Here is a 25,172-nt window from a genome sequence, read left to right as displayed (position 1 = left end):
GCACTGGGGGATATACAAGGCATATTCCATGGAGTTGCTTTTGGTTTAAGTTATTAATTTGGGGTGACTTTATGAAACTATGGGCAGACCCACTGGCTGAGCTTCAGAAGTGCTTAAGTGCAAACAAATTTGCTGAGTCTAGTCCTCTGTTTGCAGGTCTTCTGTTTAACAGAGCCTTTCCAAGATTGCCAGATATGCCTTTATTGTAAAATATTTCCCCTTCTTTTTTTTAGTGACTGCTTCAGATTCAAAAAACCCTAATGCTTCCCCATTGTTGTTTAGTCGTGTCCGACTCTTCGTGACCCCATGGACCAGAGCATGCCAGGCACTCCTGTCTTCCACTGCCTCCTGCAGCTTGGTCAAACTCATGTTCGTAGCTTCAAGAACACTGTCCAACCATCTTGTTCTCTGTTGTCCCCTTCTCCTTGTGCCCTCCATCTTTCCCAACATCAGGGTCTTTTCCAGGGACTCTTCTCTTCTCATGAGGTGGCCAAAGTATTGGAGCTTCAGCTTCAGGATCTGTCCTTCCAGTGAACACTCAGGGCTGATTGCCTTCAGAATGGATAGGTTTGATCTTCTTGCAGTCCATGGGACTCTCAAGAGTCCTCCAGTGCCAGAATTCAAAAGCATCCATTCTTCGGCAATCAGCCTTTATGGTCGAGCTCTCACTTCCATACATCACTACTGGGAAAACCATAGCTTTAACTATACGGACCTTTGTCGGCAAGGTGCTGTCTCTGCTTTTAAGATGCTGTCTAGGTTTGTCATTGCTTTTCTCCCAAGAAGCAGGCGTCTTTTAATTCCGTGACTGCTGTCACCATCTGCAGTGATCATGGATTTCAAGAAAGTAAAATCTCTCACTGCCTCCCTTCTATTTGCCAGGAGGTGATGGGACCAGTGGCCATGTTCTTGATGCTGAGCTTCAGACCATATTTTGTGCTCTCCTCTTTCACCCTCATTAAAAGGTTCTTTAATTCCTCCTCACTTTCTGCCATCAAGGTTGTGTCATCTGCATATCTGAGGTTGTTGATATTTCTTCCAGCAATCTTAATTCCGGCCAGGGATTCATCCAGCCCAGCCTTTCGCATGATGAACTCTACATATAAGTTAAATAAGCAGGGAGCCAACATACAGCCTTGTCGTACTCCTTTCCCAACTGTGAACCAATCAGTTGTTCCATATCCAGTTCTAACTGTAGCTTCGGAGACAGATGAGGTGATCAGGCACTCCCGTTACTTTAAGAACTTGCCATAGTTTGCTGTGGTCGACATAGTCAATGAAGCAGAAGTAGATGTTTTTCTGGAACTCTCTAGCTTTCTCCATAATCCAGCACATGTCTGCAATTTGGTCTCTGGTTCCTCTACCCCTTTGAAATCCAGCTTGGGCATTAATAAATGATGCTGTATTTCTATTTGGCCTGCTGCAGATATAATAATTGTGCAGTGGCAGGAAACTGTGCATCCCCAAAGACCATGGTTTCATGCTCAGAATGGTTGGCAGCAATTCCATCATTTTCAGAAAAGACTAAAAGGTACTAAAGAGGGGAGGCAAATGTTTCACTTCTCTATATCCTGCAGAAGTTGGCCCAAGTTAATCAATCCAAACAGTAGGAAAGGGCTTTTCCCCTTTCCTTAACAATGGTGGTGGCCTAGTCTCTGGAAATGAAATGGGGACAACAGACTGCTGATCCCACAGTTTCTCTTTGTGAGGAGACCAACTGTGATAGTCATGCTGTGTCATGAACTCGCAGGATGACAGAGAGGAGGAAGTGGATCCTGGTGAGGAGTGTAGCCAAAGCAAGCAGGGGATGGGGAAGGAAGTACTCACTGGGTGATGGAGCATGGCAAGGGGATGGGGTCAGTGCACAGGAACCAAAACAACAAGACCCATCACCAGAGCCAGAGGAGCCTCAGGCTCCATGAACACAGTGGGCTCTGAAGCGTAGGGATGATCTAGGAAGCTGAGGCAGGCAAAGGCCCACAGCCCAGCTGCCTAGCTGGTCAGGTAGGGCTCGCTAGCCCTGGGAGGATGTGTGTGATTCCTCAGCTGGAGTGAGCCTGGAAAAGGTGAGGGTCACCTGCCCCGTCAAACCCAGATGCCGCAATCAGCAGGCAACGTACAAAAGGGAAGCAGAGCTGAGGTGCTGCGTCTGCTCAACTTGCCACGTTGGTTGGACCATGGCTTGGATGTTCCAGGGAACTCTGGGAGACTATTCTTTTGTGGGACTGACCTCCAGGTGCCCTGACCCCTGGATCGGCTGCAGAGGTGGGAATTTGGCCTGAGTGGACTTTCGACTTGTTGGCCTGCACGCTAACATCTGCTGTGGGAGTATTCACTCCAGCAGGACTTGCCTCCAGGTAACCCGTGGTTCGGTTCAGGACGCTGCAACCTGGAATTGTGTCTACCAAGAAATAGACAGAACCTATCTTGTTTCTACTCAGGTCAAGCAAACCATTTAATCTATTGCATTTTATGCCAAAGCTTAGAAAGCTACCCTGTCCATATCCTGTATCATATCAATCAACAATAAGAAAAGTGTTGGAAAGGGGAAATAAAATACATATGCTCTAAAATACAGATAGAGAGGATCCTTTCAATGAGGGTTTACAACTGGCCTGCCCTACAGTCTGAGCTAATGCAGTTCACGTGGGTTTAGAGCCCAAAGATTTGCATCTTTTCCCTTGGCTTTTTCACAGTCATGGCACTTTTATTACTCCTGGCCATCACTGGCAAATCACACATCCCGGGTGCTCAAAAAGAGGTGTCTGGATTGAGGTGCAACAAAAGTGGGGAAATATTGAATATTGAGCACAGCAGCGGGTGCACACAACTGGATCATCAGAGACTAGAAGCCACATACACAGGCTTTTCTCACAGCTACCATACACTCAAGAGGTTGCATGAATCAATCCTATGTTAGAAGTCTTCTGCCAGCAGAAACAACCCATTCCATTTCTGTTCTCAGCTACCCCAACATTTTAAGAGACTTAATGAGAGCATTGGTCTTGTTTGCATGGAGAAAAGTACCAGGTTCAATCCTCAGCACTTTAAAAGAGCTGCTCTAGATCTGAAGAGCTGCAGCCAGTCAGAATGGCAGATACCAGACCAGATGAATGAAGAGTCTGTCCTGTATAAGGCAGCTTCCTAGGCATCTACTATCATGGCATAGGGACAGTGTTTGTAAGACCAGCCTTAAGGAACTTATTGGTTGTCACACTTACCTGATCACAGATCAGCTCCCACTTCTTCTCATTGTCGTACTGTCGAAGTAGCCTTGCTTTGTCAGGAGGCAAATTCATTGCATTCTGCGGAGAAAGAGAAAGCAAACATGGGTGACCACAGCAGGCTTAAGGTTTGAGAGGTCTGATGTGAACAGACCATAACAATGTGGTTGCAATTAACGTTAATTGTTTTCCTTTGAATTCTCGGTTAACAGAGTTAATCCACAGCATTCCACAAAAAAGGATGTTGAAACAAGAATTGCCAGGGAAGAGTTGGACCAAATAAGGCACTTTTTCCCTCCCCAAGGGGAATCAATCCAGACTTGGTCAAGATTCAGAGGTTTCTCACGTGAACCAGAACAGGATAGAAGAGTCGCCGGTGATTCATGGCAATTGTCTCCCCCTCCTCTGCCACATGTGCACACCTTAATTGCTGCAGCACTTGTACAACTGTATGGCCCCAGCAGTATAAATAAAGGAGTATGCAAAGTAGAATGCTATATTCAATGCACATTAAGGCAGTGCAGTTACTTATTTATACTACTTATTATTATTTATGTTTATATTGCCACCAACACACTAGGTACATAACTTCCAGAAGAGAAGCCGTGTTAACCTGTTGCAGCTAACAGACAACTGTTTCTGCGCACATGCGCGCGCGCACACACACACACACAACACACACTGATCCCTCTCTATCTACCATCCAGACCAGCGAGAAGCATTAGCTTCCAAGACACACTCTGGCCAATCAAAAACACCCTGAGGTGCGAAGTAGAATGGGGAGGGTGTGGCCTGGAAAAAGTTCAAGGGTCAAAAAGAGACACCTTGAGGGCAGCATTTGGCCTGCAGGCCTGAAGTCCCCCACCCTTGATTTAAAGGATACCAAAATAAAACAGCACATTTCACAATGAACGGACAGGATCCTTTGCAGGACTTAACTGAGTGGAAATGACAATTTTCCCCCCTGGCAGGCCTCCAGCTGCATAGCAGGCAGATATAAAATAAACCGCTTTGAGCTTTTATTGCAATCAAGCAGCATTTAAATGTTTTGAAATATATACATATATAACAAACATTCCCTGCATCCATTTTGGGTAGGGTGGGCTTTATTTATCAGGGGTCAGCAAACTTTTTCAGCAGGGGGCCGGTCCACTGTCCCTCAGACCTTGTGGGGGGCCGGACTATTGGGGGGGGGGTGCACAAATTCCTATGCCCCACAAATAACCCAGAGATGCATTTTAAATAAAAGCATACATTCTGCTCATGTAAAAACATGCAGATTCCCGGACCATCTGCAGTCCGGATTTAGAAGGCGATTGGGCCAGATACGGCCCCTGGGCCTTAGGTTGCCTACCCATGATTTAACTATACTTGTAGAATCATATCATAGGATCAAAGAATTGTAGAGTTGGAAGGGACCGTGCAGGAAACTTTCCCAACTTGGGGCTCAAACCCACAACCCTGAGATTAAGAGTCTTGTGCTCTACCAACTGATCTATCCCCATAGTATTATATCTTTCAGATGTAACCTGCCCTGTTGTAACTCAGCATCAACATCACACGAACCAAAGCTTCAACTGTTGAATTTCTGCCTGCGGTACAGCTGTTAAGAGACACAGCAGCCCTGCCAGAAAAAGCGGCATTCCTGATACTATATCAGGTATCAGCCAACAGCCTCCGTAATATAGTTTAAAAATATTTGTTGCAAGTAGAGCATTCATTGCAAAGTCCTGAGATGTAAGTGTAGGTAAGAATCATAATCCGTACAGAGTGAGCTTTCCTCCTCTCTTACCTAAAGGCATAAATGAAGGCCTACAGTTTAAAACCTCTCTTTTAAAAATAAACCTTGAAATGTCATTAAAATGCTAATGAAGTGCTATTCTGTTGTAACAGCAGGGCAACATTCTGATTTTTAAAATGTCACTGCATGCAAACTGAAGGAGATAATTTACATACTTGGGCTCTAATCTGTGCCCATAGTGATATGGCCCTTCTCATATAAAGGTAACACAATGAATTGGAAATGATGGCTGACAATCAGCACTAACAAAATATTTGAAAAGATTGGGGGGGGGGAGGTTTTTCAAAACAGGGGGAAATGGTGCTTGGCTACAGTCAATGACTTCAGGGCAGCCTCACATCTTAAGATTTCAAAAGGTAGGATCTCTCTGCTGCCACTACCAAGTACCTAACAGAGCACAAGAAAATCAGCGATGTTGAACTCAATATGCATACGCTGCTATGCCACTATTTACTGTAATAAAATTAGCATGAAGCTTGTTTACATTGCAACTACTACATCAAGCAGAAGCTAACTCCCAAATTGTTCCAGGTACCTAGTAAAATACAAATGGGTAAACGAAATGCTACACAGAGTATTGTCTATTCATAGCAATACAATTTAGTTACACGCATTGAAAGCAAATAAACAAATCATGGGCGTATCTCATTTAGGAGTTGGAAATGGGAATGAACTGGAGAGAAAGTTATCAAAAGTTGTGAATGTAGAACTGTAGTCATTTCACAACAGATCCCAGGTTCCGACCTACTATTCTTTTCCACCATGTTTTGCAAGCTTCTGTGCTGGTGCTCTTGAGGAAAAGTCACTTTCATTCAACTTTACACCTACCAGGATATCACATTATTATATTATTATTATTATTATTATTATTATTATTATTATTATTATTATTTAATTTCTAGGATGCTAAGTGGCAAAAGGAGTAGGGTGGGGTGGGGGGAAAGAACCCAAAACGTTTAATCCCATTTGTAATGGCTCACTGTGACTTTCAATGTCATGCCTTCATACAGCCAGGAGTGCAATGAGTGGCATTCCTGGTATTGCCAGAATGTTGAAATTCCAAAGCGGAAGAATTCATGTGACTCAACAATAACTGTAAACAATTAGCTCCCTAGTACCTGTAAGGTGTCTAAGTCAACATTGTGGCTACGCTTGATGTAGAGAAGCTTTGCACAACACCCTTTACAAAACTTGCCTATTGCCTCTCCCAAGATCAAAAGGAAAAGGAGACATGGCAGCCACTACAGTGCCATAAAGGACTCTTTCCAGCCTGGAGGGAGCACTTGTCTACATGCCTGGGGCAGTTGATATTTCTTCAGAGTGAAGTGGGGCACCAAGTACTTACAGCCCTGCTTTAGATGCTCAGCTAATAAAAAACAATCTACCAACTGCTTCAAAAATGCGGGTTCTTTTATTATTTCTGCTTTTGAGAGCAGATCCAGGCTTGCTCTTTCTGCCTAAATCACCATTTTATTAGCATCACAATTGCAACTTTCTTCTCCCTTCTGTGGAAGGCTAATTCCTTGCAATCCTACCAAGAAATCCTCACCTCTCCTTTTGCATTGTCATAAATGATTCATGGTCTACCCTGGAGATGTCTATGGTGTGACTTGTCCTCCTTCCTGTAATTACACCGCATGCTTAAGTGTGCTGGGATTGTGTAACATTTGCTAGTCATGCTGTACTGTGTTGTAATCACCTCCTCCAACTGAAAGATAACCTGGCTGCAGTTCACAGAGCCCTGCTTCACTCAACACAACCCGCAGCAAAGTGAATGGATGAGGCAACAGTCTCCTTTTGACTGTACCTTCTCAGGCTCAAAAAATAGTTCAATCTTGGGCTTCCTGAGGCTCAAAGACATGGCCACTCTGGGTTACAGGATCACCACATGCATTAATTTTGTTTAGATGTGTTTACACCTGCACATGTAAAACATAGACAGGGTCTATGTGTGCTGCAAACCAGGTATACCGGCAGCTACCTGGTGATTGTACTTGGTGACAAACCCTGGTTTGCACCTCTATAGACAGAGTCTACAGAATAAGTGAAACACATCTGAAGCTGCAGTTCTAAGCACATATTCTTAGGGATTTACTTCCAATTATTGCTTGGAATCACCCTGTAAGTTTCACTGTCTTGTTTTGCAAGCTTCTGATGGAATGTTGTTGGAACCACAACTTCCATCGTCCCTTACTGTTGGCCATGCTGGCTGGGGCTGATGGAAGTTGGGAGTCCAGAAACCTCTGGAGGGCCATATCTGTTCACAAGAAAACGTCTCCTTCACTCAACATTACAACTGCAGAATGTCACTTCAGAGACTGACCTCATTATAGGTTTTCTATAAAACCTATCAGCCAGGTTTTCCCGCAAGCAGAGAAAACTCAACACAGTTGGCTTTCCCTTCAAATTCTCCTACTTTCAAAATGGAACTAGCAGGTTAGCACTGCATCAGAAATCCACCCTATTTGTCACAGCTTCCAGGACCTTCCCTGTCCTATGATCTAGTTACATGCTAGGCAGGAAACATTAGCATTCCTAACTCTCACCTGCCTTTTTGCAGAATTGCTCATTCTATCACCCCAGCAAGTGACTCATTTCTTCTCTCTGGTGCTTTCCACTTTCCTGTGCAAGGATATTCCTTGGCTTTTTTTCCTCTCTTGCAAATGTTTTCCCTTCAGGCCACTGTTCTTGTTCTACCTTGTTTTGAAATCACAAATATGCCTTTTTTCTCCATTCCAACTGCTAACCTACACGATAGATGCAAGACTGGAACAATAGCAATGCAAGCCTCCTTTACATATCTCTTCCCACCCACTTCTTTTCCATCGCTTGCTCTTGCTCTTGGTGTATTTTTAAAAAACAAAAAACCTGGAGTTCTTTATATGTATGTTTTTGCTGAGAGGCCTTCTTTTAATCCTTCCTAGTGGAGGAGAATCTAAATTGCATTCCAAGACTATACAAAGATCCAGGGTTATGTAAAACATTGCTATTGGCAACCGACCCGCTAAATCACCTTGAACTGTGATCTTAGGAGTGGTACAAGGCTAGGAAGAGAGTTTCGTCTCAGAACTCAGTCAAATCTGCAGCTTAGAAATGCTATGAACTTTAAGACGATTCAGAATCACTGACATATACTTTTCATGTCACTTTCTGTTGACACCAAAACAAAATTATGATGGGGTTCTGGCCACGTAAGAATTATCTTCTCCTCCTATGACTCTAGTAAATTCATATTTAAAAAACAACAACACACACACAGTGAAGTTGACACTTATATGAAAAGTATGCCATATGTATAATACAGCCATATTCTTTTTTTCACATTTTGATTTGAAATGAGGAGCTTTACAACTGCTTCCAGATTCTTTCTGGGTAATGGCTTTTTTTAAACATCCAACATTATCATTAGCTCCCCAGATTAATTTGTGACAATTCCATTTGCATGCATCCAAAAATAACACGAGCTTCCCCAAGAAATATGTTAGCTTCTGTTCTGGTGAATCATTGCTGTCACATGCCTGGTCATCTTAATGGGGATAGCAGCTTAATTCCTACATAGTAGTATCTTGCATGAAGGAATTTTGTAATGAGTGAAACAGCTCTTCATATTTTATAGTTCCAGCGCGACACGGTTCCCCCTCCCTCACCTCATACCCCTACCAAATTGCCAGAGGGCAGGAGAATTCCCAGAACAGCACACAGGAGAAGAATGTTCCATCAGGCAAACAAAAATTATGACAAAGTTTCCTTACAAGCAGTTAATAGCTACTTTTCCCTGATGTGATTTACATGCATATATTTCATGTCTTATTATCCCAATGTTTCTGTCATGCTAGCCAAGTAGCTCAGCATACACACACACACACACACACACACACACATTATAATATAATTTAATTTTTGCTTCTGATAGTTCCCCTTTTTTTACTTCTGACAGAATCCAAGAGTTGTGTGTGATTGCAATAGCAATAGTAGATTTAATAGCCTTTTGGCTTGTACCTAAAGGGAGCAAAATTCCATAAGAGATTGGATTTTCTTGCTGTTAAAAAAAAAACAACTCCAAGGAAGACAGATGTTCAACAGGTGCTGCATCTCCCAACTCTATAGGAAAATCATCCTGCAAACATTGTCCTGTTTGAGGTAACTTAAAATGACATGTTTACCATATCCTTTATGGAATTGTGGACACCCTAGCTGCAGTCACTTTTAAACAGAAAAAAGTGCAATATTAAAAAAGCTATCTGAGGAATCTTTTACTCCTGATCTTAGAAGCAGCTATGCACAGAGCATAGAATTAGGAGTGCCAAACCTTGCTAAGGGAGGTAGAATTTGGAGTCCGGACAGCTGCTTTTCGTGTTCTCACCTCTTCATCACCCGTGATGACATGTTGCATTTACACACTGATATAGAACAATAAAAAGCTTACCGGATGCTTAGTTGTGCAGGATGTGGCCAGGATTAAAGAAGGAATGTTTGGTCTGACTTTGGAATGTAGCCATCATTTAATAATAGGTTACTAGATTGTGTCTGTTCATTCTCACTTCACTGCACCTGATTTTACCATACAGAAATAAGGAGTCCAGAGGCTACATAGAGGGGAATTGAGTAGACCTGATCAGATTTCTGGGAGGCTACTCACACCCTTTCTTATAAACACCTAAAGGTCACTTTAACAATAGGGAACTCATTCTCACCTCTAGAAAGACAACCAAATACCACTTATAACATTACTACTGAGAGCATTTGTTAAGCTGAACACCACAGGAGCATTATTTAATGTGGGTTCAGTCCTCAGGATTCACACACAACAGGAACAGGAGACAATGAAATTGTGGTTAAGACTGATTTCAGGAAGAAAAGTTCTCTTGAGCCATTCCTCCCATGGGATGAAGGTGAACGTTCTTTTCTCTTATAAAACATTCATTTCCATTTATTTTCAGGATTACTTCAAGCTATTGCTGCTAAAGGTGGTTCTACAATCACAAGGTGTACTTAGTTTTTCACACGTGGTTTCTTCCATTTTGGCTTTATTTCTGTTAAACAAATCATGACACAGTGTAGTACGTCATGTGCTGTTGTTCATTTGAGGTTGTATTTACCTGATTTTAAGACCTGATAAGAAACAGATGGTTGTTATTATGTCCTCATATGTAAAACCACAAAATTCAAAGAGGGTGTACTTTCTTTTCCCCATGACTGTACCTTTTGAAAGGGCACTAAATAAAACTGGCATCACATTAATTCTTTTCTACAACTACTGTTACTTCTATTTTCTCCGGTACCCTGTGTCTGCAGACCAAAGAAAAGTTGGGGACTGCAGAAGAAGTAGTTATCTAGGATAGCACAGAAAATGTTTTTATATGTCAGCAGTATTATAACTCCTCTGTTTGTTAGCATGAGGCCTTGTAAACAGCTGCCAATGGGTCTCATAGCACATACCATTGGTCTGTATCTTCCTAATTAAATTCTAGTTAAATGAACACACTACTTCTTTCCACTCCCCCTGTTTGTGGTCTTATACTAATTGCCAAACAGTGCCTTTCATTTGATTTATTCGCATCTCATATTTACAAAGCTTTAGGTAAATTATGATCACAGATTGGAAACTAGAAAGGAAACGTTAGAAAAGTGATTGAAATGTAATCACCCAAAGGCTTCAAATTTATTACAACACTGAACCGAAGACTCTTAGACCACCACACTGATATATATCCCAAATGACACCACATGATTGAAGACTATACATTACAGACTATACAACTACACATTTTCATGATTTTCACTTCAATCTGTTCATAAAAGGTTTTGTATGTCACAACAGAGCTATCACTATGGAACTGTAACGTATCAAACACTGCATGAAAGGAGTCACATCCATGCAATGGTTTTTCCCCTTCCCCTCATACTCCCAGGAAAGCATCTTCCAGAGGTTGAGGTGACCTACGGAACATAATGAGCTGTGTTATATGGGGCTCCAGTGCCAGGGAAGAATTGTACAAAACTGGCTAGAAGCATCTTATACCAGCAGAGAAAACAGCAAAGGTGAAAGGCTGCCTTAATCCAAATGACCATGGCAAGCATCATAACTGCACTTTAATAGAGGAAACCTTAAGAGGCACTCTACCCCAGCAGCAATGTACAGAAGCATTCTGCCTGAACCACTCAAAGGAACCAATGGAGCAAACATAGAAACAAGTTTTGACGTGAAGCCACACATACATTTACTTTCCTGCATTGGATTGGATGCAATCTATGGATTGCACCAATTCACCCCTTCTGGAGTGCTAGACTGCTGTGCCTGATGCTACTAAATAGTGCTAGACAGTTTTGGTCTGCAAACCCAAGAGTGAGCTCACTCTGTTGGATATTATAGTAATGAGTTCATTTTGCTTGCAAGAGAGGAAACCTATATGTGTCTGCTTCCCAGGAGACTAGTATATTTCAGGCAGAACTATGTCCCCTTGTGAGCTGTAGAGAATGGGTACCATGGGGGAGGAGAATGGTCTTTTGACCACCTCTTGCCCACATCCACAAAAGCAAAACAGTCACGTTAACTATTGACACCACACTGACCACTCAGCAGCCATATTCTAGGGACACTATGCACCTAAACTATCCACACAGATAGTGGGGTGGGAAAGTATCCTCTCCTACATGCAGTACAATCAGCTTGCCTCCCTCTACTTTCCATGCAACTCTTGGTATCCAGAGAGTAAAAGTCTAAGCCAGAGGAGCGCGACCCATGTTGGCTGAACTCATACATCCCACTCAGTATTGTGCGGATACAAACACTTTCTGTTTCCTACAAAGCAGTGTTATGTCATCTCAGGAGTTGGGGAAGGCTACATCCATCTGGACGAAGGCCAAAGCATCATTGTATCCATGCCACATTTTAAAGTCCACCCCCTCAATCAGTCAAAAGCTCACCAAAAGCAGAGCTTTGCTGCTCAGTGCCATGTTGAACTCCATTTTAACAGGAGGTGAGACAATGAATATTCAGTTAGCTCTGCCACTGTTTTCCTTCACTCTCTACCCAGTGCTTGCCAACTGTGATTCAGCTACTTAATTTTTTAAGCATTTTGCAGGTTATACGGTTCAAGCTGCACTAGGGATGCTGCACATTCATTCACCCCAAATGGCTCTCCTGGTAAGTGATCCACAACCCAGCCATCCAAACATAAAGGAAATACTTATCTCATTGAGATCCACCATCATGCTGAGAGCCTCAAAATCCCCTCCAGCTGTTGCCAGGAATGTAGGTGAGAAGCATGGATTTCCCTCTCCACATACTTTCATTATTATTTATCTACATGTTCTGGGTCCAAAGGAGGCCATCTTTAGCAGTGGCCAGCTGGAAGATCTCATCATAGCTAGCAAGTCTGTCTATTTCAAGGGTGTCTAACCTGCGAACCCTCCAGATGTTACTGAACCAACCAGCATGGACAATGGTCAGGGATGGTAGCAGTTGTAATTCAGCAATACCCGGAGGACTAAAGGTTAGCCACCCCTGGTCTATGGAAAATGAAATAGGAGAGAGCTCTTGACAGGCAAAAGGTTGTGGGTGGGAGAATGTGAGTCCAATTAAAATGTAGCACTATAAGCCCTTTTCAGACCTTCTCTTTGTGTGTATACAAAATGTAGCACTATAAGCCCTTTTCAGACCTTCTCTTTGTGTGTATACAAAATGTATGAAGAAGAGCGATGGTGTGTTTGGTCCCATCTGCTTATATCTACTTATCCAGAACAAGATTTGGAAAGCCCCGCTACACAGAAAGCTGAATGCACATAAAAGCCTCTTTTTAATCTTTAGCCAACCAGTCTCAGAAGCCAGAGGCAGTGTTGGACCCCACCACTCAAGTCTACAAATGTGAATGTTGGAAAAACATGATTGTCATGCCTGCAGAGAACATACAGAGCTGTACTATAGTGTATATGAAAAGAAGTTTGGGGCTGATGAAGAGAGTGGTCTACATCCTACAGAGCATGTGTGGTGTTGTTATTTGAACTTCCTGGTGTACTTAGAAAACCTCTATCATTTTCTTCTTAAAGCATTCTGAACAGCTGGTGACAAGAGACAGCTGTGGGACTGCAGAAAGACAAACATCCCAATCTCTGAAAGGCAGAACAAAGAAGTTCTGAGGAACTGCAGACTAGTTAGTCTGACTTCAATATTAGGACAAGATATAGCAGTAGATTTCTAAGTAGCTTGATAGCAATGCAGTGATTAGTAGGAGCAAGAACAGATTTGTCAAGAATAAATCGTGGTAAGGTAATATTATACCTTTATTTGATCAGGTTATCAGGGTTGCAAGAATGAGGTGGATAAAAATTATTTTGACTTTAGCAAAGTTTCTGAAAAAGTGTAAGTGATATGTGGTTGTAAGTAGGTTCTGGTTTGTGTTACACCCTGAGAGCTGTCTTCTTTCTTGAGAATAGATGAAAACCTTAGAAGATATTCCACTCTCTAAAAAAAGTTTGCAGGCCTGTTTCTATTTTTAAAAAACCAAAACAAATAACTGGCATATGGCATATGCTTTACTGCTTAGTTAGCAGAATATGATTTGCATGATTTAGCAACACACTCATTTAACGTAAATCCAGGATCACGAATTGATATCACAAGGTCAATCTTTCTCAAGCTTTTGTAATTCGTTTCTTTGTTCTTGGGAACCTTTCTGCCTACGCCCTCCCTTTTTCTTCATGAAATATGATGCCACACCTTTATCAAGCAGTTCAGCATCGCAAACATGTATCAGCATCCTTTCATAGGACAGATCTGATATACACATTATACAAAGCAAGTGAGAGAGAGAATGGTAATTTACTGGTTCACACTTTCATGTGAGATAAATTGGTGCAGCTGCAAGCCTGCAAGCTTTCACACCAAAGATGTCACTCTGCCACTTTGACAGAGGAAAGAAATTGACAGAAAGGTTTCCTTATTCTGGAGGGTCCAAGAGATTCCTTTTACAATTCACATCTCTTCACCACAATCTGACCCAACTCCCACTCTGAATGAAGATCTAGAATAATACAAAACATCCTGTGAGGAACTCCACATTTTAAAAAATCCCTGCTATTTATTGTGGACAATTAAGCTGAAAGGAAATTCTGGACCAAGTGGCATCACCTACCTTTACCTAACCTTTAGCCCTCCAAAAGTTTTTTTGACTATGCTACCATCCTGACAATTGGCCAAGCTAGCTGGGACTGAAGGGCAGAGGAGTCCAACAACAACTAGAAGGCCATCCCTGCTGTTCACTAACCATCATTCTGGCACAATTGGCCTGATGGACAGTGGTACCTCAGGTTAAGTACTTAATTCATTCTGGAGTTCTTTATTTAACCTGAAACTGTTCTTAACCTGAAGCACCACTATTAAGGCCTCCTGCTGCCACCGCACCGCCGCAGCATGATTTCTGTTCTCATCCTGAAGCAAAGTTCTTAACCCGAGGTAATATTTCTGGGTTAGCGGAGTCTGTAACCTGAAGTGTATGTAACCCAAGGTACCACTGTACAAAACTGGTAAACAGCTGAGAAAGTGCATGCATGTATGAAAGGCATAACACAACCCAGCCTCATCCTTTGCTGTGCTTGTACATGGTCCACTCAGTGAACCAGCCTGTTAGAATGAAACAAGAGGTCTGTGTGCACCTCTTAAATTCAGCTCTCATTCCCCTGGGGCGACACATATTTTGTTTAGTGCTTAAATCAAAACTGTGCCTGTGCAAAGAAGCAAGCACAAAGCCAAACCCACACCCACAGTACAAAAGAAGCCCAAAGTACCTTTTATGGGGGGAAATACTGTCACAACTCCATTGTGCAAAAGAGAAAAACATCAGACATGCTTTCCTCTGCACATGTTGTCTTTAAGATGAAACAAGACTTGGCGCACCTTAAAGACTAAAACATGTTTCCATGGACTAGAGTCTCTTTCTGCAGATACATAAAGAAATGAACTTTATTACGGCACAAGTGTTCTTGGACTAAATGTGTTATTCTTTAAAGTGTCACAAGACTCTTGGTTGTTCCTGCTGCAACCAAAATCACCCTTTAGATACAGTTATCTTTTGAGTGAATTCTGTGTTCTCACCTTTTTCTTTGTGACAAATTCTAGTGATCACCTGAGCATGTAAGTCTGCTTTGGGTTGGATCTGTATGTTATCCCATCACACAGTTACCCAGCATGGGGTGCAACTGGAAGAAAATAAGACTTGTTCCTTTTCTGTTACAAACCCAACTGAATGGAACAGTTAGGAAAATAAAAAATCCTCACCCAAAAAAACTGCTCAGTTCTAGTGGTCTGGTATTTCCCTCCCCCTCACTTGCTTTAAGGGAACTGGCATTTCTCTGAACAGAATATCAAGTATTTCCTAGGCTACTTGAATGACCATCAACCAGTAGCAACTTTAAGCTACTTGTGATCTGGTCTGCACTTGAACTGGTGACCTGGTGGTCAAAGGCTCTTATATCCCATTACCTGTTCCTTGAGTCAGTCAATCCCCTTATTATTATTATTTTTTAATCTGCAACCATGAAGACTGCCTCTTCAACTTTTACGTAATGCAATGTTGCTTAAGAAGGCCATGTGGAACATGCTCAGTAAAGGATTGTTCTCTCCTTTCTTTCAGATGTCTACACTGTGCCAATTAAAAATAATAGAACTGTACTTTAAATGACTGGAGAACTATAAGCTGCCTTTCATTGAACAAAAGCTCTACATTCCCTTTTACTCCTGCTGCAAGAACAAAGCCAATGTGATAAAGAACTGAAGTTCAGGTTTATTCTTTGCTGAAAGTACTAGCACAACTTTCAGAAATCTAAAGCTAGAAATGCTCATATGTATGTGGAATAGGGTTTCAGTGTTGATGCATATTACTTGTTTACCCAGTTTTAATATATTATGCATATATTTATAACTCCATAGTGTCCACCCCGAGAACGGAGTAGTATAGAAATGTGAAGGGAAAGAAACTGAACTATAAAACATCTCAAAAAAGTATGAAGTGTATTATATGAGAACAAGTCCAACCTAATCATTCTTTTAAAAACCAAAATAGGTTTCCACAGATTTCTTAAGAAGCACATATATATTTTTTTCCAGCACAACAGTCAGCTACAAACCTTTCCACCCCATCCTGCTATCTCGAGGCATACGGAATTTGTCCAAAGACTATAAAGGTAACAGAATGGGTCACATTGCAAATCCTGAATAAGGTTCAAGATTAGGCAAGTCAAGATAAGTTAGGCATTACAATAATAGATTTTGAACCTTGTGGGCAGAAGGAGGAAATGGAAGTTTACCGCAGTGGGAATTCCCAAGATGTTTGCTAGGATGCTGAAACTCCAAAGTCAGCTCATGCCATTGGTTAAGTGGATGTTGACATTTTTTGTTCCTTTCCTCATCAGTAACATGAACTTTCCTCTTGAGGCACAGAAAGTGTGTGTGTGTGTATGTGTGTGTGTGTGTGTGTGTGTTCCTTTTGCTTTGTTTCATTTCAAATTTCATTTTAGATGTCAAAAGGGTGTCTATAGTTTTTTCTCTACAGATTTCGACAGAAGAGATAATAACAAGGGCAGAGACAGTGAAGACTATTCCTGCATGAAACACTACCGGGCTGAACGTCAGCCCTGTTCAGCCATTTGCCACATGTATACCCTCCAACATTTCGTCCCATTCCATAATGATAATTTTACTATTTATATCCAACACATCTTACTGGGTTGCCCAGCTACTCTGGGCGGCTTCCAACTTATATAAAAATATAAGAAAATATTAAAGCATTTTTTTAAAAACTTCCCTATGCAGGATTGCCTTCAGGCGGCTCGGGGGTCAAATAAGTCCATACCCTCCAACATTTCTCCAATGAAAATAGGGACGTCTTAAGGAAAAGCGGGACATTCCAGGATCAAATCAGAAACTGGGACAGCTTCTCTAAATCAAGGACTCCCCTGAAAAATAGGGACACTTGGAGGGTCTGAACATGTTGAAGTGCACAAGGAGAATGGGTCAGTAAGACAGCATTGCTGGCATCCTCACTCCAGAATCGTACATGGCATTGTCCTCACCCCACCCTCAGGTGTCAGCAGCATGCTGGGCCAGATGTCTACATAAACTCCCTTTTGAGCAACCACTGTTTGTTGATCTGTTGCAAGCAAAAAGGTGCAGATACAACTTCAAACATGCTTCATGCATGAATAGATTAATTTGCTCTAGCTGGGTAGAGAGGATCCTTTTTGACACGTTCTTCGCCAAGGTTTCATGCATTCAAATGTCTGGAACATTTTTAGCGGCAGATGCCAATTACTTTTACCCCACAGCTGCTTAATTTGTTTGAAAGTCAGTATTCAGCCCAAGAGGCTGGAGATATAGGAAATGCTGGAGCCTCATTAATTCACCACTTATAAGAGAGATGCTCTAAAAGCTTCAAAGCTCAACAAGGTGGAGTATTTATTATTGTTATTATTATTTAGGTATTGAATCACTTCTGCTGGAAGGCTAACTCCAAGCAAATACACTTTCATCCCAATAAAGGAAAGCCACAAAATCTAAAAGTTAATGAGTTATTTAGGGAAGATCAGACAGAGTGAGATAAACTATCTCAGGCAATCAAATCTGTTTCAATATTACAGATGAACTGTCACTGAGGGTTTCTGATTAGTTCTTCTGATCTCATAATAGCTTTTAACCAGTGGTTCACACCCAATGTTCTGTTCACAAACAGCTGCACTGCAAAGAGTATTTACTATTCCTCTCTTATAATGCAAAGTGTGACTTAAACAGAAAGTATGGCTAGATTGTGTGTTACATGGTCCCAGGGCACGATCTGAAATCACATGATGTAGCCACCTTATTGAAGCTAAGCTCTTCTGGCCAGTGTCTGGGATGGGAGTCCACCTGGTGTACGCCAGGTATGGAGAGGCGCTGAACAGAGGGAGAGAATTTTTTTTTTCTTGTTCTCCTCCTCTAAAACTAGGTGCGTCTTATGGTCAGGTGCATCTTATAGAGCGAAAAATACGGTAGGTTCCATTCATATGCACACTGTTAACTCTGGCTCCTGTGTGTGCGCGCGTATCTGAGAAAAGAGCGATACATAGGTATTTCCCAGTGTGTTGATTAGGTGGGAAAGGCCCACACAAATTTACCTTGCCCATGTGGTTGCAGAATTCACACAAAAGAATAGGCACACTAAGGAATGCCTTGCACAATGCTTTCCCAAAAAACGAGTGGAATTTAATCTCCAAATCGGCAACATGATCCACGGAGCAGCTTCCTAAGCACTACACCCATGGCTGAAAAGCCCACACACTACCACACACATATTACAAAATGCTGAAAGAGACACTCTTCCCTGCATCTGGGGCAGGGGGAAAACACTTGTCTGCAATGATTCTGAGTTCTCTCAAAGCATTTAAAACCTTTTCAAGCATTCCACCTACTTCAATTCCCAGGATCTAAGAAAACTGGGAAGGTTTGTTTTATAAGAGGGGTGGGATCAAAAATATTTTTTAAAATAAAAAGATAAAGATCACCATGCAAAATACCACTATGATAACAAGGTTTTGGAATGCATATTGTGGGCAGCTGCAGAAGAAGACGGCATTGTTCCACATACGTTTCGCAGGAAAGGGGGGGAATGGCAACACTGGTGCATTTCATATTACTTTTCATTCTGCATCTAAAACAATTCTGTATTGTTTTGCGGAGTATTTACTGTAGTGCCTGCCTGTTCAATTCAAGCATTTGTAAACCTTTTCGCATAGCTGCGCTGCTGACACACATTGGTACAAAGTGAATGTCTGTTTTTTAAAATATATATATTGTCTTTTATTGTTCTGCTTTGGCAGTTCTTGTGATTTTTTTTGTTATCTGGAAAGTAATAGCCCAGTAACAAAATGATCAGACAATTCTCCAAACAACACTTCCGAGTTTTTAAAGGACATTTATTGGCATAACGTGTTTACAGAACATACAGTGCAAATGTCCTTCCTGTCAGCTTATCAGTTTGCTAGCTGAAGAAGAAGAAGAAGAAGAAGAAGAAGAAGAAGAAGAAGAAGAAGAAGAAGAAGAAACTGAGAGCAAAAGTATCTGCTGAAAACCATCTTCATGCTAAAGGAGATAGAGAACAGTTCATTCAAAAGCCAAGAACTTCTGTCAGGGTGTAACTTTTGTCTCTCCAAAGAACTAGCTCATTCAGTGACCACACCAGAAGTCATAAGGGAAACATTTGGCTGCTGTGTATGTCTGCAATTTATTTGTACTTTAAGAAGTAGAGTGAAGACCATTTTTCAAAAGGACCACTATTTTATCAGAAGTTCTTCCCTATTATGCATCAGCGCTGCACTGGCATTATGCTTGCTCCCTCTTAATCACCACTAATAAACCAGGAACCAACATGCTTTTCTGCCCTGCCACTCCTTCCCTTTTATCCATGCAGGAAATTCTTCTACTTAACTATGATTCAGCAGTTCCGTGGCATCTAGTGTTAACTGTGGATAAGATCGACAGAGTTGCCCTTGGGTCCAGGATCTAAAGCCTTCTTCAAACCACTGTGTCACGCCACAGTTAACAAATGATGTTCCAGAACTGCTTAACCGTAATTGAAAATGACTTGGAAAAGTATACTGACGGTATCATTACTGCCCTTTATACAAATCTATGGTGTGAGCGCATCGGGAATACGGTGTACTGTTCAGTTGCCTTACCACAAAAAAGGGATAGGTAAAGATTCAGAAAGGTACTGGCGGAGGAAAAGGCATGCAGCACAATCCCAGAAGGGTGCCATCGCGGCTGCCCCCCACCTGTGCTGGACGCCACACCCCAGGACGTGTGCCATGCCCCTACGAGTGGTATGCCCCGCCCCCAGGACGCATGCCAGCCCCGCCCCCACCTGCTCTCCGCCCCCCCCCCGGTGCCGGAGCATGAAGCTCCACCACTGCAGAAAGGGGCAACCAAACTGGCCAAGGAGATGGAGCAACTCCCCTATGAGGAACAGTTACAACATTTGGGGCTTTTTTTTAGTTTAGAGGAAAGGGGAGTAGGAGGAGACATGAGAGAGGTCCATTATGTATGCTGTGGAGGTTTTTCTCCCTCACGATACTGCAATTGGAAACAGAAAATGAAGTTGAATGTTGGACAAACTAAAGGAAGTCCTTCTTCACACAGCACATGGGTATACTGTGAAACTTGTTGCCACAAAGTGTAGCAGTGTCTGTCCATTTGAGTGCTTTGAAGGGGATTTAGGAAAGTTCATGGAGGTTAAGACTACCAGTGGCTACTAGTCATGATGGCCGTGTGCTACTTTGAGTATCAGAGGAAGCATGGCCCCCAATACCAGCTGCTGAAGAACATGAGACAGCTGCTGTGCTCTGCTCCTGTGGGCATCTTTCTGGCCAGTGGGAGAACAGGATGCTGGACTACATAAGCCTTTAGTCAGATCCAGCAGGGCTCTACTTACGTCAGTGAGGAAAACAGAAAAGGACCACACTTTCCCAAAGAAGGCTGACTATTAACCGTGCTTAGCATTGAGACAGTGCTGCATCTGTGGTGACCTCCTCTGATAGATATTACTATGCAGAACGTTCCAGTGCTTGCAGCCTATTTGTGCATCTCTCTATACTGACCCTACCTCCATCACTACAATAATAATAATATAATAATAATTTATTATTTCTACCACACCCATCTGGCTGGGTTTCCCCAGCCACTCTGGGCGGCTTCCAACAAATATTAAAATACAATAGTCTATTAAACATTAAAAGCTTCCCTAAACAGGGCTGCCTTCAGATGTCTTCTAAAAGTCTGGTAGTTGTTTTTCTCTTTGACATCTGGTGGGAGGGCATTCCACAGGGTGGGTGCTACTATCAAGACGGCCCTCTGCCTGGTTCCCTGTAACTTGGCTTCTCACAGTGAGGGAACCACCAGAAGGCCCTTGGCACTGGACCTCAGTGTCCGGGCAGAACAATGGGGGTGGAGACGCTCCTTCAGGTTTACTGGACCAAGGCCGTTTAGGGCTTTAAAGGTCTGCACCAACACTTTGAATTGTGCTCGGAAACATACTGGGAGCCAATGTAGGTATTTCAAGACCAGTGTTACGTGGTCTCGGCGACCGCTCCCAGTCACCAGTCTAGCTGCCGCATTCTGGATTAGTTGTAGTTTCCTGGTCACCTTCAAAGGTAGCCCCACACAGAGCACATTGCAGTAGCCCAAGCATGCACCACTCTGGCGAGACAGTCTGCGGGCAGGTAGGGCTCAGCCTGTGTACCAGATGGAGCTGATAGCTGCCCTGGACACAGAATTGACCCGCTACTAATTAAAAATGACATCATCATGTAAAGGGTAGAAATATTTTCCATGCAACATAGCTGCCAAATAACAGCCTAAAGAGAACTTTAAAAAAAAACTAAGAGAGGTTTGCTTGGGCTAATAGCTTGAAAGCAGCCTTTTCGATTGGAATCTGCAAGGTAAAAGAAAGTACAATTCAGGCTCCTACAACAACAGTCCAAAGGGCTCCAAACATGAAACTCTGTGTGATCTGAAATTGCCGAAACTGAAACAAAAAAGAAAACATGACCGAACAAAACACAGCATTCTGGCCTGAAGGCATCTCTGTTTCTGCATGTGCTACTAGACAAACCTGGAAATTATCGACTTCATCATGTATGGAAACTTCCATGCACAACTTATAAACCAAAATAATGATTTTTAAAAAATGAAATGAGCCCATCTCTGTTGTCCACAGAATCAAAGTTTTATAAGGAAAGCTTCACTTCCTTTTGAGTGCTTACATTGCTATTGCTTTTAAAGGGGGGGGGGGCAAGCCCCGGATGAAGATTCCTGATCAGAAACCCTAAAGACATCTAGGATGAGGAACTAGCAGGAATCCAACCTGCATTTTTAGTCTGCTTTGGTGTTGAAAATGATCTCCACTTGTTCTTCCATGTCCCTGAGAATAAATAAGCTTTGTAAACCATGTTACAAAGCTACAACTCTACAACTCCTGGAAATAAATATTCATCCTCAGATGAAGATCTGTTGGTGATGCTGCATTGTCTAGAAGGGCCATGGATCAATCACTGAGAATCTCTTTTGCATGCAGAAGGTCACAGATGCAATCCTTGGGATCTCCAGGTAGAGCTGATCTCGTTTTTGGACAACCTGAACAGCCGCTCCCAGTCAGGGTAGACAATATAAAAAGTGATTTGGGGACCACATGCTGAGTGTGATGCAAGAGAGTTATCCTGAAAGGAGAAGCAGACACACAAACCTTTGACTACAGATGGAACTGCAGTGTGAATTAGGTTGATCATCATTCCATTATGCAAACAAGAATCACATGAAGGAATTCTACGAAACTATGAGATAAGGTGCATCCATCATTAATCACCATTTTAAACTGTTGGTATACAGCTGACACAGAAGCATCCACTTGATCAAAATATACACATTTACATTAACTATGACCTTGCGGGGGGAACACAGAAGAGTTAAATAACCATCCAAATCCAAGAACAATAAATTCAGTTCAATTTCCAAATCACAGATCACATAAACCTACAATTACTGTGAGATTAAATTGCTGAACTGCATTAATTGTATATTTTGTTCCTGTAATTGCAGCACGGTTGAAGGGTTACAAACATAGGGTTCAGGCAGTCACAAAATAATTACCTTATCAACAAACAAAAGAGGAAGGGAGTGAAGAAAGTAATCATATTTATGCTTTATTAAACTAGAATCAAGCAGCTAGTATTTTTCATACTGGTTATACAATCCTTTAAGGGTGAAAATTCACTATGGGGCAGTGATGGGCCAGGATATTTGCATATGCAAATTTCTGTCATTGGGCTGTGCCTGAGACCTGTGAAAAGCATGGACTGTTGTTGATTTCCCCCCTAATAGCAAATGCAAGTAGGAGCGGGGGATCAAAAATTTATTTTCCAATATTGGATGTTTATAGTTGCTATTTAACAGGTAGTGCTTCACCCTATAATAACCCTAATAGTTAGGTACCACACACATGCAGCTGTGAATCACACTCCACCATGGTATTGGAATGTCTCGCTGGCACAGTGGAACACTGTTGCTAGACCTGCAGACAGGCATTAAAATTATCAACATCTATCAAGTTAGGGAGCAATGAGGCAACCTGGCAGGCCTCTCTGGGGTGGGGGAGGGATCACAACAGTTGAAAACAGCATGCCAACCCACCACGCTTCAGATGACAGTGGATAATCAACAGGAGCTTTGGAGATTTCACCTTTCCCTTGAATTCTACATTGGGACACAGCTTGTAGACACCTGCTGTACACTAAACACACACACACACACACACACACACACACACACAACCCAAGAAACTATTCATCAGAACTAACTGCAGAACTCTTGCTGTGACATAAAGGAAAGAGAAATCTGAAAATTAGGTGTGCAAATATAATTTCAAAAAATGTAATTCCCCATGGCATGTATTCCAAGACATAAAAGCATTTTTAATAATTTTTTGGGCAGGCAGACTCTTATACTCTGATGGGTTTGCAATGAAAATCTGCCTAATGCACAGCATACGTTGCATATCGTTCATGCATAAAGCATAAGCACCACAAGAAGAATCCACGAAAAGCTGAGGTGTAAGCGCCTTGTCCAACAGAACTAGGACACATGTCAGCTGTGACTGAGCCTCCTAGAATTCTTACTGCAATAGCACAGTCTGGTCTGGCCAGCAACTACCAGTAAAACTGATAAAAACACATACAAATGTCCTTCATCTGTTCCAAACCCCCGTGCTACTATTGCAAGGGCTTTGTAAACAGATGATCATGAAGCAGGTCATTGGTATGGTTTTCTGGCACCTAACTAAGAAGAGTTTTGTGCAAAATTAAGATCTGGTGAGCCTGCCATGTCATCTTCCAACATGCTTATTTGAAAAGAAGCCCTATTGATATTGATGGCCAGGAACTTCCTGCTCCCATCACTTGTTGAGCCCATTGTGGATGGGGATTGCCCATGAGTGATCTGGCCAGGGATTGAACAGTGTCTTCCTCTTGAAAAGCTTCATGGCTGGTGGCTAAGCAGCCAAGGCTGAAGATTCTACACAGCTAACTCTGCATGCAGCCCAAAGGGAATGAACCTCAGGCCTGGGGGTTTCATCCAATGTGCCACCAGTGTCTCTCTATCTGGTCCTCACAACCCTCCCCAGGCCACATACTCTCTCCAGGACACATTCAACCCTGCTTGGCATTCTGAATGTTTTTGTCTGGATGGAAGGTGCCTTTGAACTTTGATAGTGTCTCTTGCTTATCTGGGGCGGGGAGAGAGATGCATGAGCGTGTGTACAAACTAGCCTACTTTACAAAGCTAAAATTTACTTTCATAGCTCCACCTACGGTTGGCACTTCACCCACCACTTCCATGTGGCCCCCGGAAGCTTATCTGGAAGGGAATGTGGTGAAAAAAGGCTCCTCAACCTTGCTTTAGGGTTTCACAAGAAACCTCACATCTCAAAGGGCAGGAAGCTGCTTCCATTTTTCACATAGGGAGGGGGGCATTGACAGAAATTTCCACATTTCCCAAAGGGCAACCTTTTGAGATGAAAGCAGAATCTGACAAAATATCCAACTCAGCCTTAACATTTTCCATTAAAGATCCAATTCCACTTTCCACTATAGAATGAGTCACTGGGAACAGCGCAAAGATCCCAGCACAAAAACCTCTATTCACAGTAACTAAGGTGGTCTTCCCTAGAAAAATGAGCAGTGCATGCTAGCCAGGCAGTAAGTTTTAACTGCACACATCTGGCTTTTGTGGAGGGAATGAACATGAAAATGCCTACTGTGTAGAAGTGCTGTGTTGCTGCTTGGTTCGTTTAGCCTTTAGCTGAATTGCTCTATTCCCAAAGCTCTTCTTAAACAAAACAAAACAAAACAAAAAGTCAACATGGTCTCCTCTTCTGAATGCCACCGTTCTGCTGATTTCATCAGAAGAGAAGTGGAGTAAAGATGCAAGCACTTACAACTCTGAATTACTGCAGCCAGGCAGCATTTGCTGTGCCAACAAGGTATGAATTTCCCTGAACTGTGTATAAACATTGCCAGGGTTTCATCAGCTCAGTAGTGTGCCTAGAGTCCCTCTCATCATCCGCTTCATC

At 42.4% G+C, this 25,172-nt stretch overlaps 1 protein-coding gene across 6 annotated transcripts in view; it reads right to left on the bottom strand.

The window, feature by feature from the left end:
* FMNL2 (formin like 2) overlaps nucleotides 1-25,172 on the bottom strand; it is a 188,430-nt gene that overhangs the window by 81,442 nt on the left and 81,816 nt on the right. For all 6 annotated transcript variants that reach the window (XM_081871236.1, XM_081871235.1, XM_081871234.1 and 3 more), the window contains exon 2: nucleotides 3,222-3,305. In XM_081871236.1, coding sequence (XP_081727362.1) covers nucleotides 3,222-3,305 — 84 coding nt within the window. The remainder of the gene's footprint in view (nucleotides 1-3,221; nucleotides 3,306-25,172) is intronic.

Source organism: Podarcis erhardii, assembly GCF_964252035.2.
Source record: "Podarcis erhardii genome assembly, chromosome: 1".
Lineage (NCBI taxonomy): Eukaryota > Metazoa > Chordata > Lepidosauria > Squamata > Lacertidae > Podarcis > Podarcis erhardii.
This window is presented reverse-complemented; position numbering and strand designations above follow the sequence as displayed.